The 14,320-nt window shown below is 41.1% G+C and overlaps 1 protein-coding gene across 2 annotated transcripts in view; it reads right to left on the bottom strand.

The window, feature by feature from the left end:
- Positions 1-12,095, bottom strand: part of RPS6KA3 (ribosomal protein S6 kinase A3) — a 76,388-nt gene extending 64,293 nt beyond the window's left edge. For both annotated transcript variants that reach the window (XM_082278333.1, XM_082278332.1), the window contains exon 1: positions 11,864-12,095. In XM_082278333.1, coding sequence (XP_082134459.1) covers positions 11,864-11,935 — 72 coding nt within the window. In that variant the 5' untranslated portion in view covers positions 11,936-12,095. The remainder of the gene's footprint in view (positions 1-11,863) is intronic.
- Between the last annotated feature and the right edge of the window lie 2,225 nt (positions 12,096-14,320).

Consider the following 14,320-nt stretch of genomic DNA (forward strand, 5'->3'; position numbering starts at 1 on the left):
TTAATAGTTACACGCATGTATAGATAGTTATCTTTTAGATGCTAGAAAGTCAATAAAAGCTGCCCAGAAATTCTGAGATTTTAGCTCCATTCTACACCTTCCTTCCCACTACTCAGTTTTTCACCAGACTTCTTGAGAACCTTCCCAGCATTCTTCTATAACAACTTCTGATTAATATAGTCTTCTAGTTTGCATATGGCTGGAGGAGAGTCTTTCATATGTGACACATTAAATCCTAACCACTTATGAATTCTAATTTTCAAATATTGCAAGCATACAATGTTCAACCAGATGATTACGAGCTCTCTAGCAACTTTTCTCCTGAGCTTTTTTTATTTTTGCTAGAAGATGCAGCTGGAAAAAGCTAAGTTATAGGAATTATGGATTTCCCAAATATGACACAGGTAGGTTGGGTTTTTTTGAGGGGGTGTTTCTTTAGGGTTTTTTTTTGTTGTTTTGTGGTTGTTTTGTTTAGATGGTAGGCAGGGGAAGAAGGCTGGGCTTGCTGATTGCCTTTCTACTGCAGACATCTGGCATGGTAGTAGTGCTATTTTCTCATCTTTCCTGGCATCAGGAAGATACTAGAGATTTCTAGCATGACTCTGGTCTACTCTAAAAGTCATCATTCCATGATGGAGGACTAATAAGAAATCAGTGTCACGTGCTATATGTTACTACAGCAGTGAATACAATCTTTAAAAGCTGTCTCAGTTAAGGGCAGTCAATACAACCTATCTGTACAGCTAAGGGTAATTTGATGATTCTCCAAAAGGCCCACATTCCCCACATTGTAATATCTTTTACTTACAGTGTACAGGCAGTGAATATTGTATTCCTTAAGATACATAAAAAAGTTGAGATGATCAAATGGAAGACCAGAAAAATACCAGCTTAGCTAAGTAACAGAAATGAGTGTTTTTAATAAAGCTTGCTTACAGGGAAACATATTGTGTATACATCTATCATTACCATCAAGTCCACAAGTCACATACTTTCCCTTTTCTCAAATTTATTACATAAATTAACATTTGTATTTTAGCTAGCTACAGATCTCTACACTGTTCATGCTCCAAGATAGCTTCCTTAGTATCTTGTCAATTGGAAGAAAAAAAAAAGAAAATAAATCAGTAAGAACACATAAAATAATTGACTTTAGCTGAAAAGAACGAGTTTATAGTGTCCTAACAACAACAATGGCTAAACTCTGGGGCCTAAAATAGGGCAATTTGTATATCAAAACCATGTGCTCTAAACAGACTCCACTCTACACGCAGATTTTCAGAAACAGTGATTCCTGATACAACAGTCATTCTGCTAAATAATAATGTACATTAACTGCAGGTTAAATAAGAATTTACCATACAATAAGCTTTAAGTTTTCACATTTACCTATTTTAAGACAACTGAAACTAGTTGGAAGTGAAACCCGTTCTCAGAAACTTCAGACAAGCCTCCCTTGAAAGACAAAAAGGGGAGATCAACCTCTGTTTTTAAAAACGCTCTAATCTTCAACCTCACCGACTTTTTCAACAGTCAGCCAGAAAAACCACAGCAAACTTCTGCAAAACAAATAAAGTGTTCTGCACAATCTGGTTTTCCTGTTTAATCCTGCACTCCTTACAGTTACATTTCAGTTGAATTCAAGCAATGCATTCAAAACACACTCACTGGAACTAGGAACAAACTCAAGGAATCAGCATGACCACCATGCAGTCATGTCTGAGCCGGAGCACTGGATTAGCAAGATCTTTTTAACCAGGTATACCCAAGCAATGATTATGCTAGGGGAATCACTGGATGGTAGAACCAGTTTTCCTCAGAACAGTCTGAGCCATGTAAGGTAAAGAAGAAGATGTATATATGATTTATTGTTTGCTGGTATATGCTACCATTAAATGGAAAGCAGCTGTGTATTCAGAAAGGCTGAAAAGTGCACTGACTTTCTTAAGAGCTAAAACATAAAGCCCAAGGGTTCCTGTTGGAAATGGCACTACTGAAACCACTGTGGAGTGAGGAGGTCAGCAGCATGCTTAAGAGGTGAGCAAATAAAATAAGTTTTGTTTTGCTGGGAATAGACTCCCTCTAGTTTTTAACTAGCTCCAAGGGCATGCCTCGATGACATAACAGACTGGGAGTAGATATAATAGTCTGATGAACACAGACTAAGAGAAGGCGGAATATGTATCTGTCACATTCTTAGATTAGTCTAATTCAAAAGACATAGACTCTAGACCTTGATTATTCTTCAGCTGCTCTCCTCCCACAGCAGGGCAACTAAGTAAGCAGAGTTGATCCAAGATCTGGCTATTCCCAGTACTCTGGTTCCAAAAGTAAAACATATTTCAGATGGCAACACAAGAAAAATGTAAGAAAAATAACAGAAAAGATCCACAGAAAATTTCTACTTACACCTGACCACATCAGCAATCAATTTATGCCAGGGAAAGGAGGGTGCACATCCCTTATAAAGGCAACCTACAAAACAGTCTTCCAGTCCACTCTGATTCAACTTCCTGTTGTGTTTTCCAGTGGAAAAAGTCAAGTTAATTTAGGTACAAATTTGATTCCCCAAAGCTTTTAAACTTGTTGACCTATCTCATTAAATTAGTAGAAATCAATATCTAAACACAGCTGGGTTCCAGCAGTTTTCCTGAAGGCACATGGACAGGAACACAGAGATCCTCCAGGTTCTCTACTAGGCATAAAGCAGACAGACACCACGGAATCTTTATTAGGCAGCTGGTACATGAATGCCCCCCATATGATCTGACAGAACCTCTGACACAAAAGTCAACCAATCATCAATATTTCTAGCAATCAAAAATTGCAGGTTTCAACCCACTGAACTCTCAGGCTATAAGAACTCTTAGGATTTTCCTGGCAGAAAGATAGTTTAAAGAAAGCTTTTTTAAAATTCAGATTATTTCAATTCTTGACCAGTAATGCACGCCCATAAAAACCACTGCAGGGACGACAAGGTCACAAGTAGCGTCATGTGTTAAGGTACTGGCATCTAGAAAACACAGTCATACCAAACCCTTTGTAAGAAAGAAGTACACCAAGAAATGTAGCCCACATCCCCCCCACAATCAATTAACCACTTCCTTTGAAGCAGTGAATATCCTGCACTTTACATACTACAGTTATATATTGATCTGCAAGTCAATGCCATTTTTAAAAAATTATGATGCAAACACTTACTGCAAGAGATCCAATTCATCTCAGAAGTCTGGCAAAACTCACCGGCACAATAAACCTCATGCTTTTCCCATCTATCCTTCTGATTAGCACTGGATCCAGATGGGTAATTTTGTATGCAAAATACAGCACCTACCATCCATAAATACAATTAGAATTTAGCAATCTGGGGCAGGATATCTTGTTTTAATAATAATGTTAGGTAACCATCATTCTTATTACATAGTGTTTTTTACATGTATCTAAACCATATTAATTGGAATACTAAGTGGGAAAATCATTATATTTCCTATTGTATTCATTTTTCCTGTTTTCCGATTAGTTTCATCAATAATATCATAGATAGTATACACTTGAAGCTTTTAGATTTAGTTTAGTATCTCCATTCCTACACTCTGTTTGCAAATCAAAGTTCCACTGATTTGGACCTACCTTGCTAAACACTTCTTTTATACAGTCTAAAAAGATTTTTTTTTTTTTCTGAAGGGTGTAAGTTTGTTCCCAAAGCTTCTTCGATATTAGACATAATCAAATATCTTCTTTCACCTCCATAATATCTCTCCTTTGCACTTAGACTATTGTTAGACTATTTCTGGATGTTTAAGTATTCTTTCTGGCAAATATTTTAACTTTTTTCCCCAACTATGTTTGTCAGCTATTTTAAAACCCCTTATGAAACCAATACCAGTTGCATCTTTTGGAGTAGTTCTTCTGCCATTAAACTCAACATTTCCTAATTATTAATATTGGAATTGAGCATGTAAATTACTAAGCAGTCCTTATACTATTAGCGGAGTTCAGTATACTTGGCAACTATTGGCTTTTCCATGTAACTGGTGCCTTGTGGCAGAACCACAAAACTCAGTAAAAATAAAAAATGTTATATTCATAGACTTAGAAATTAATCAAGAATTAACGAGTTAAATCAAGAATTAAACTGTGTATCAATGCAGAATGATGCTTTGAGTACACAAATAAGCAAAAAAGATAAGATGTCTGAATCACACCCTTTACAAATTCTTAGATAGAAGTTTTAACACGCCAATGAGTAACATAGGTGATGAAGCTTCTCTCAGGTAACTCCTAGTTTCAACTCCCAAAACTTCCAGACGTACCCAACAACTTCTAAATACAGCTGTAGGATTTCAACACATGAGAACTGCCAGTATTATTATTTAGTCATTAAAACACTGGGCATATATAGACCTGAGCTTTCTCTCTGGTGTTTTCAAGGGACTCTCAACTGACAAAGCCCAAGAATCGTGAGGTCCTTGGATGGAGAAAAGCTGTAACAATGCTTCTGGCTTGTTTCAAAGCAGCACAGAATGCAGTTTTCCCACTGAAACACTCGTAATAGATTTGCTGTTAGCAACACAAGGCGCTGTGTGGAGCCACATTGGGTAAAAACCTTTCGAACTATGCACACTCAAACTTGCTATTCTAAGCAGCAATGAGCTACCCTGAGAAAAAATTTGTCGGTCTGCAAAAAAATAGTTGAAAATAGACTGAGAGGACCTTAAGAGGTCATCCAATCTATCTCCATACACCAAAGCATGATCAGCTAGTCCTACAATGCTGCTCACAAGACATTTATGTCTAAGCCCTTCTTAAATCTTCAGGAGTTTTCACAATCTATTCTAGTGCTTAAATAAAATATAAGGCTTTAATAGGATCTGAATTAATGACTTGTGTCCTAACTTCTGAGCTGTGAAGCCACACAGATCCAAAGCACTTACCTAAATCCTGACCTGATTAAAATTTACTAGATGTAAATGGCAGAAGTGAGCCATCATCTTAGACTTCTTTAGCTGTTCTCTTACAGCACTCACCCAAAACATTTTGCATATACTGTTAGAAATAGTACATGCAAGTATTAAAACTCCTTATTAAAAAAAAAAATAAAAATTCACACAAGTATTTTTTTATATAAAACTTTGTTAACTCAAGTACCATGAATTCCACATAATTTATTATCAATTTTATTGTCTAAGGTGTTTGACTTATTCCTTTGCTGAGTATTAAAAGAAATACAACAGGATGTTGAAAATTGCCTCTCCATAGAAAACCTCAGATAAAAGCCATTAACTTGCAGATCATTTAGGTACAAAGCCAAATTTCTTTGAATTAGGATACTTGGGCAACTTAAACTATGTGATTTTGTAAACTCTCTCTATTTTGCCACCTTCCTCCTATCTAGTACGACTCAAGAGCATAGTTTAATAATACAGAAAAGCAATCCCCTTTCCTGCACTGCAATTCTTTCCTTGGATGGCATTTGTTCAGCACTGTGCCAAGTCAGGTTAGAAAAAACTAGTAAAAAGGCTTGCAGCTCTCAGCAAATTTAATTCTCTGAATTAACTCATCTTGAAGTCAAACAAGTGCCACAACATTATTCAAGAGGCTGTACATATACTGTTATAAAAATCTTTGTGTTGGACATCCACTCTATGTAGCTAAAACCAGCTCCAAATCATGAACAAAAACCAACCAAACAAACAAAACAAGAAAATAAGAAAAAGACAGGGAAGTGAAAGTCTCATTTAGTCTCCTGCTTGCACAAGTGGATGGGTGGGTAAATTATGACACTTAACACATCAATTCAGCAGCCTTAGGAAAACAAACCCAAAAAACTCACAGCACCTAATCTCTATTCACCTCCAAAGAGGAAGAAGAAATACACATTAGAAATCACCTACCTCAATATATCCAACCACTGCTGCACACATGAAAAGAGAAATTCCTTCTGCTTGCACAAAATCTTAAGAGGCACCTGCTAGTGTACAAATCTTATTACTAAGCCTGCATTTGCAAGAGAAGGCAGGTGCACCTCACATTCCCTACCTCCTGCAGTGCCAGGCCCATGGAAATGCCCTGTGCCTTCCTGGGTTCCTGCCAAAGGACTGGGCACACACAGGCAGGATGTGCCAGGCCCTTCCCCCATGAGCAGGGGCAGCCAACAGGCACAGCAAGGCTGTGCACTGCAATTCTCTGTGTTGCACACAGGGGTTTTCAGATGTGAGTTGGTTTCCCAGGATGTATGACAAATTACAAAGGCTGAAATTTAATACTGCAGTCAACTAAAGCATTACTCTTTACACTTATTTTATGAATTATTTTGATACAATTTGCTAAGAATAGAGAATAAGCTGTGGAACAACTTCCCTATTTCCTAAAATTGAGGATTTCTGAGGTGACTGTATAACAAAAGTCAGCTACAGGAAGACAGGAGGAGAAAGACTCCCGATGAAGCTAAAAGCATTGCTTCACATGTACGTCTAACAATGACTAATTTTGGCAAACATGTCATGCAAGAAATAATTCAAATAATGTTTACATCCTAAAGCCATCACCTTTTGAATTTGCAGGACAGAGGGTTTTATTTTTCAGAGCTATGTATTGTTGGACATTTAAAATCACAAAATATCATTTCTCATTTCTTCGCATCATCTGCGTATAGCTAAGCATGTTTCAATAAATTAATGCTTGGATTAAATTATTTAAGTTTGGGGGTTTTTTTAATACTTACTTTAAACTTAGAAACTGTCAGGAAACAGACCTAGACAATAATAATGTATTTTTAAGATACATACTTGCTTATACACAATTGAATGGCTTCACTGAATAAATAAATTAATAATTTAAAAATGGTAGCACGTTTCCTCCAAAAATAGTTTACTGGAGCACTAAGCATACCACAGGGGCTTCTTGCATCAAAGGCAACATATGGTAACTCTTACTGATAGGAAAGAACTAGCAGTAACTTTGTGGTCAAGTCACTGGAGTAGGTCCCTGGAAAGCAGAGTTTGTCTAGTTCTACAACAGACTCCATGAATGATGCTAGATGGAGCCACTAAGCTGTTGAGCCTCATTTTCCCATCTGCTACATAGGATTTTTTCTCCCCTCTACTTCCAGTAGGTGAGGCATTTAATCTGATTTCAGGGAATAAGGAGAGAATAAGTAGCACAGTATCACATATGCAAGCATCTAGCACAGCAACTATACTACTCAACCACTTCACACAAACTTAAAAATCCCCTGAAGAGATTCTAACTTTTTCTAGTTTTATTGATTAAATTCTTCTCCTCTTGGAAGTCACCAAGATAAAAAAAAATTACATGAATTTACTCTGGCCTGAAAAACTGGTTAAAAGTTTCACTATTGGAATATGGCTATGATTTATATCTGGTGAAAAAAAGAACCCAAACAAACAAAAACAAACACCAAACCAAAACACCTCTCCCAACCAAGTGCCACAGAAAAAAACACAACTCCAAACCAGTATCTTGAATGAGGCCTTAAAGCTGGTAGATCTGCCAATATCAGTCAACACACAAAGCTGATATTTTTGATATGCAGATGTAATTAAACACCCACCTCAGTCTATGTATCACTGTGACTCTAAGTCAAGCATTTCAAATGACAAACAACTACAGTCAGTGTGACAGACCACAGTCAATTCAAAGACAATAGACATGCCTTTAAATGTATCATCCTGCTTACGTCTACTTTGTGTTACATGCCCCAACTGGAGCAAGAAATATTGCCTACACTACAACAAACAAAACAAGAACTGCTGATGTCATAAGAAAACCAACAGAACCATTCAAAGAAGTTAAACTCAACACCTTCTCGAGCAAACCAAGAGATGCAGAGAGCTCACAGTAGTATATGAAGGTACTGAATTCAACAGAGTAAACCTTCTGCCTTCTCCTCCCCCACTCAGCTGACCACAGGACATCATTACTATGTCAAGGACTGGGATTGTGTTAATCAAAAAACAAAGCAGGTAAAATGGTACCAATAAGGATATGAAAACTCTGAACACCCCCTCCATGCAACCAAAACACATTTCATGCAGATTATGTGTTTCTCAAGACAGTATTTACATATATATAAGATCTGTTATCTTGCTATCACAGCAGTTTGTGGAATATATGGTATACTACTTATTTAGATGAGAATTAAATTTCCAATTCCCATATTTTACTCAGTATAAGAAAATGTCACCCCACAAATGAGTGAAAAACAGACTTCAGAATGCACTGTGCTGACAGCAGTTACGCATGAGAAGTGACAGCTGAGTGCTGCACAGAATTCTGTCTATAATGGAGACACAACGCATGGTCTCCAACATCCCTACAGACCAGACCATTTAGGTGATTCCACTTCGGCTTTAACTATTCACCTGTGTTGGCTATACCAGAAATGACTGTTAGTATTGCCTTTGCTCCTGTGGAAGACAAGTACAACACTGATTACACAGACTAGTACAGAATGTGAAGAGACAATCACAACCACAGGCTCAAGGCTACAGGTGGCAAGACATCAGATAAATTTCAGCTTCCAGGCCAGAAATATATATTGACAGAGAATGCCACACTGACATCAGAATGAAATTACAAAGCAAAATTTACATTATACCAGTTTCTTTAAAGTATCAGCATGACTGTTAAATGCTAGCACCCCTTGTCTCATGCAAACTTCAAATAATCCTAGATACAGAATATAATACAGAGGAATTTGAGAAGGAAGATTCATACAATCTATTTAAACATCTGAACAAGTGACCATAAACCCTGTCAAGAGCAGTGTGAAAAAATAAAATGAACTTTTCCCACAACCAACTTGGAGCATCTAAATTAAAACTCCCAAAGATAGCTGTCACAAATGCTTCCCAGAAAGTCTAGCAAATGGCATCACATCTCCTTATGATGGCCATTTCTTTCAACATACTGGTGTCCAAAATTTGGCTGCCATAACTGTATTCATTCTCCTCCAGTTAATATCAATATGCATAGCAGGGAGTACAGATCAAAGGATCAGGCTAGTTATTCAAATGCAAACTCAAGTAATCAATACTTAATTTGCTCGAAAGCAGATGACTTGAAATAACAGGCATAATCTCACCATGAAAAAGAAACCAATGCTTGTTATGAATCCTGAGTAGACGCTGAGTCAATAAGAGACAGCATCATTCCACAGGCTTTAAAGGTGCTGTGATTTACAACATGAAACTACACATTATACAGACAAAATATTTTAAAAATAGTGTAACAAATTTGCACATTGAAAAAGCTGTCAGAGATGCAAGGTAGATCACTGACCTATTTGCACTTGTAGAAACAGAAGTCCTGGAAATTATTTTTGAAAACTATAAAGCCACATTTTATCTAAAAAAAATTGTCTGCGTTATTTTTTGAGAAAGAGTACATTCTGCTGTTCTGCACACCTAAGTTACAGCAGCTGTTTGTGGTTAACTACACTTCCAAAGTAAAGCTTTCTAGAATACTACAGGTATTCTAGTCCTCCTCCTAAATTTGCCCACCCATCACAGAGTATCACCCCCTTGGTGGTACCACTATAACTACAGGACTGCACCGGGAAATAAACAAAAAATTAAGTAAATTAAAAACTCCATGAGCTGTTAAGACAAGGAAAGTGTCTGAGCTGAGTTTTAGAGCTCAAAAATTTGTAATTCCATATGCAGATAATACAGTGTTACAAGAACTGCGTCAGCAAATCTGAGAGGTTAGCGGAAATGCTCTACTCAGAGTTACAGCTAAACACATTATTAGTGCCAAACTATGACTGAAATCACAATGAGTTTCAGGCAAATGTAAGAATACTTTTGCCCAAGGATACTCTTGCAGAATAGGGTCTGTAATTAGGATATTGCTATGCTACAGATAAACACAACTCATGCAAATCAAAAACCTAAGTTATGTATTTAGGTCGCTTGTCTATGCATTTGAATTAAATTTATCTATTTTCACTAAAATATCTTTTCTTAAATAGTCATTTCACTTAAGCAACCTTTCTAAGTAACTTTTTCCTTTTGAGTGTCATCTGAGAAGCTGTTGCAGGTGCAGCCTGGTCTTTTCAAGAACTATTTATTCTAGACTAGGGCCTTGGAGTACAAACCTGTCAGTTCATGCTGTTTCATGTTTTATTAGTGGTCCTAGAAATTTTTTGGTGATAAACTACTGTAGACTCATGTCAATATAAAAGTTTAATTGTTTCTTAGGAAGTAATACAATACACTTGTTCCAAGAAGTTTATGACAGCAATTTAAAAACAAATGATGTCTGAAATATGCTACAAGTAACAAAGTATAATCATGCATGTACACGTTTTAAATAATGTACTCTATTTTTCTACTTATCCAGCATATATACTGTTATTGAAGTTAGACTGCATGCAGTGAGCATCAAAAACTAAAGCAACAGTTAAGTTCTTGTCTCTAAATGATTAATCTAAGTGTCTTCCCCTACCACCTTCTGCCCCACCCTCAAGCATCACAGTACTATTGTAGATTCTCCCAATTTACAATCATCTAAGACCACTACTCCAGAAGTCAGTGAATGACTAGCAAGAATTTCAAAGTAACTACAGCGCCTGGCAGGAATTTAAAAGATAGATCTGCCTGTCAAATTGAACTGTAGGTTCTTCTGACTCCTTGAGATACAGTGACTTTCAACAGAAGGATGACAAGACAAAGATCAAAAGGACAAATCCTGATACTGCAGAAACTCTGCATTGGTCTCTCTTTGCTCCTCTCACAAAGGAGCGAGTCCTAACCTTGCAACTAATTGTTGTGAGCTGGCCTGGGTCCACACCGTTCCACATCAGCATCACTTGAAGCAGTCTGGCTTTGTATCAGCTGGAGCCGATTCAGGTCGAAGCTGCACTGTCAGAAGCAGCTTTTTCTTTTCAGATGGAGTCTGTTCACAAAGTAGCACACGCACTGTGGACTACTAGGGACTCACGGAGCAAGCACCACTGACTGTGTAGGTGCAGAGTTTACATAGATCCAAACCAACATTAGTAGGAAAAAAATTAAAATAGCTGAAAGCTTCTATGGTCTCAGTCGCAAATAATTCTAATTTCCAGCAGCTCTCATTTATCCCAGCCTAGGAAAGCAAACACGCGTCCTGCCTAACAAGGACAGGCACAACACGCACTCCCCGCTACCACAGCGGGAAACCCACACTGCGCGGCACCCCGGGGATGTTCCCGGCAACGCCGCCGAGCACAAAGCTTCACCCATGCTTCACCACCCTTCACGTCCCTGTGGTTTCCCAAACGCTTGCGAAACTGCCGGCAACCCCATCCTGCCGAGATAAGGGGGCAGCGGCACCGGGCGGGGACCCGCACGGGGAGCGGCGGCAAAGCGAGGGCACCGGGCAAGGCGAGGGCAGGCCTGGCCCTCCTGCCCACCCCGAGCCGCGCCGGCGGAGGCGGCGGGGCCGCCCTGGAAAGGGAAACTCGCCGTGACAGTAACCAGACACCGCGCTGGAACAAAAGCGCCCGAGCCGGCAGCCGCCGCGGAGGCAGGTTGCTCCCTCCCGGGAACGGGGCGGAAGGGGAGGGAGCGCGCCGGGAGCAGCCCGGTCCCGGGAAACACGCCCCGAGCCCGGCGCGGGCGGGGGAGTCCCGGCCGGTGCCGGTCCTGAGTCAGTGCCCCGGAGAGGAAGCGGCATGCAGGGGCCGGCACTCGCCGCGTCCCCTCAGCGGGCCGCTGCCGCCCGGCCCCCGCCCGCTGCCCGCCCCGAAACCTCGCGGGGGGAAACTCTGCCCATCCCCTGAGCGACGGCGGCACCGGGAGTCCCGGTCCCGTCCTCTCCTCAAAACTTTCCCCGCAGCACCCCCCTTCCCGCCCCGTACCTCGGTGCTGCTCTCGGCCGCGCTCTCCACAGCCATCTTCTGCCAAGGGTCCGCCAACTGCGCCAGGGGCATCTTCCCCGCCCGGCTCCCACAGCCCCCGCGCTCCGCGTTCCCGCTCCCCGGCGGGGGCAGCCAGGCAGGTAGCGAGCGCTGCGGAGGGCGCGGGACAGCCCGGCTGGCTCCAGCGGCGGCTCCGGCGGCGACTGCTGCCCGCTGCCGCCGCCGCGGTGCGCCCCTCCCTCCCCCGCGCCCTCCCCGCTGCCGGGCGGGGCCGCCCTACCGCCCTCCCCCGGCCCGGCTCGGCTTCCGCTCACGACATGGCGGCGGCTGCGGCCCGCCCGCGCCTGCGCCTGGCGGCGCCGGCCGTCACCGTGCTGTGCACCGAGTGCCCGTGAGGGGCTGCAGCCCCAGCGCTGCCGCCGCCGGGGCGGGCCCGGCCCCAAGAGAGGGGCTGCGGGAACCGGGGCTGCCTCCGCCTCCCCGGGCTGCGGGGAATGGGAGACACGGAAAGTTTGTTTGCATAAACAAGCGCAGAGGGAGAAGTCGAGAGGCGGGTGAGATGTGTTGTGCAGAATATCATTAGGCTAAGAGGGAAAGGAATTAACGTGTAGGAATTTGTTTTTGTAGCAACAGCATTTAAGTAGTAGTTGGACTGCGTGAGTAGGAGTTGCCTCGAAGCGGGAAAGTCATACTTCCACAGGCCAAGAGACATTACGCTAAAGCTGTCAAAAAAAACCCCACAGGTTCCGAAAACGGCCCTTACTTGACTTTTTATTCTCAGCTGTTAGCTGATACGAAAACTTATTAGCTGAGACCCACAACGTATGGGGTGTTACATGGTTCTCTTAAAATGCTAAGCACTGTCATAAACACCCATCGTTTTGCAACATTAGATGGCTTGGCCGATGCTGAAGAATCCTTGAAACATGAGACCAGCGACTGAAGGTGGGTGAACACTGGTGTCAGGCTTCTTGCTGTTGAAGCCAAACTTTCCAGAATTGTTTGAGAAGGCCACTTAGTTTTCAACAGCCCCCACTGTCCCGGAGCATTTCTAGATTTTTGACAGGTCACATGATTTGTTCCAGCCTTTATAAAAGTTAACATTCTTTAAATATTTGGAAGTTTCTTTGGAGTGGGAGGAATGGCAAGAGTGCTAGTAATTAAAAGTGTGTGCACGTGCATGCACACCCTGCCGTGATGAACACCGGCTGCTTCTGTTTCTACTTAGTAGCATTTTTGATCCCACTTCATATTCATGTAAGCATAAATACCTATCTACAGAGAGGTACAAAGGAGTGGATAGGCAATTGTTATGACTGATAATGAATCAGTCTTCAGCTGGTCCTACAGAGACTTCCATATCTGGAGTAAAAGGTCGTAGTTGAATGATCACCTGAAGCCAGGAGAAGCAGATGTGTCCTCCCTGTGTTCACTGCAGTTCAGTCTGGCCCTTGCATCAGCCTCTCTTATGAAGTGGTGCGCTTGCTTGTGCTATCATGTGGTGAGTTAGACCAGGGAACAGATCCACATCAAAACTTACGCTGCCCTTTTTACCTTCTGTTGTCCTCAAAACCCCACCAACCAAGCCACCCTATTAAAAGCTGAAGAGGAGCTGGGACTGCTTCTTTCCAGTGTGGTCAATTTGCAGAACTCTGGCTGGTTAATGGTATGAAGTTTAGAACAAGGCAATAGAAAACAGATAATTCAGTAGTGCTTGGCAGCCTTTATGCTTAACATCATAATATTAATAGCAAGGAATAATTTTTTGTAGTCTGATCAGCACCAGGTCACTTGAGTCTCAAGCTGGCTGCTGGAATGTTCAACATAAAACTCATTTTTTACAGGAGTCGTACATTACGTGGTTGACACACAAATGAGGACTTCCTAAAAATGGCTGAGTTCATGTAAAAATTCATGATGTTAAAAAAAAAGTTACTTTACATCCCTCTGGAAATTCAGTTTATTTCACTTGACTTTATCAAAGCTCATGCATTTGTACCTGCATCAACTGCAGTCAGGTACATATGTCTGAGATGAGCCATTAGGGAGAAGAACCTAAGAACTAAAAGGTGGCAATCACAACAAGAAAACTACCCCAAACCTAAGCTTGCATTTCACATAGTTCAGCAAGTCCCTCCTTAGAAAAGACTCTAACTAAAAACTCCATGATCTTCCTTTTTTCTTTCATAGTTGTTGCCATAGGTACATATTCTAAATTGCTTGTTTGAATTAAAAACTCCTTTTAGAAGGGGAGTGGGGGTCATAGTTTGGTTATTGTCTCTGAACTTTTTACGTAGATGATCTTTTGTCCTTCCCTGTATGCATCTTACAAATCCAAAATAAAACAGGGGCAAAGATCTTCTGCACTAGCAGGTAAGACGGCTGCAAACAATAGAAATCTGAGCTTTTCTCAGGGACTGAAGTACAGAGAGTAGGTAAAGTATGCCATTTCATTGT

Source organism: Coloeus monedula (genome assembly GCF_965178545.1).
Source record: "Coloeus monedula genome assembly, chromosome: 3".
Classification (NCBI taxonomy): domain Eukaryota; kingdom Metazoa; phylum Chordata; class Aves; order Passeriformes; family Corvidae; genus Coloeus; species Coloeus monedula.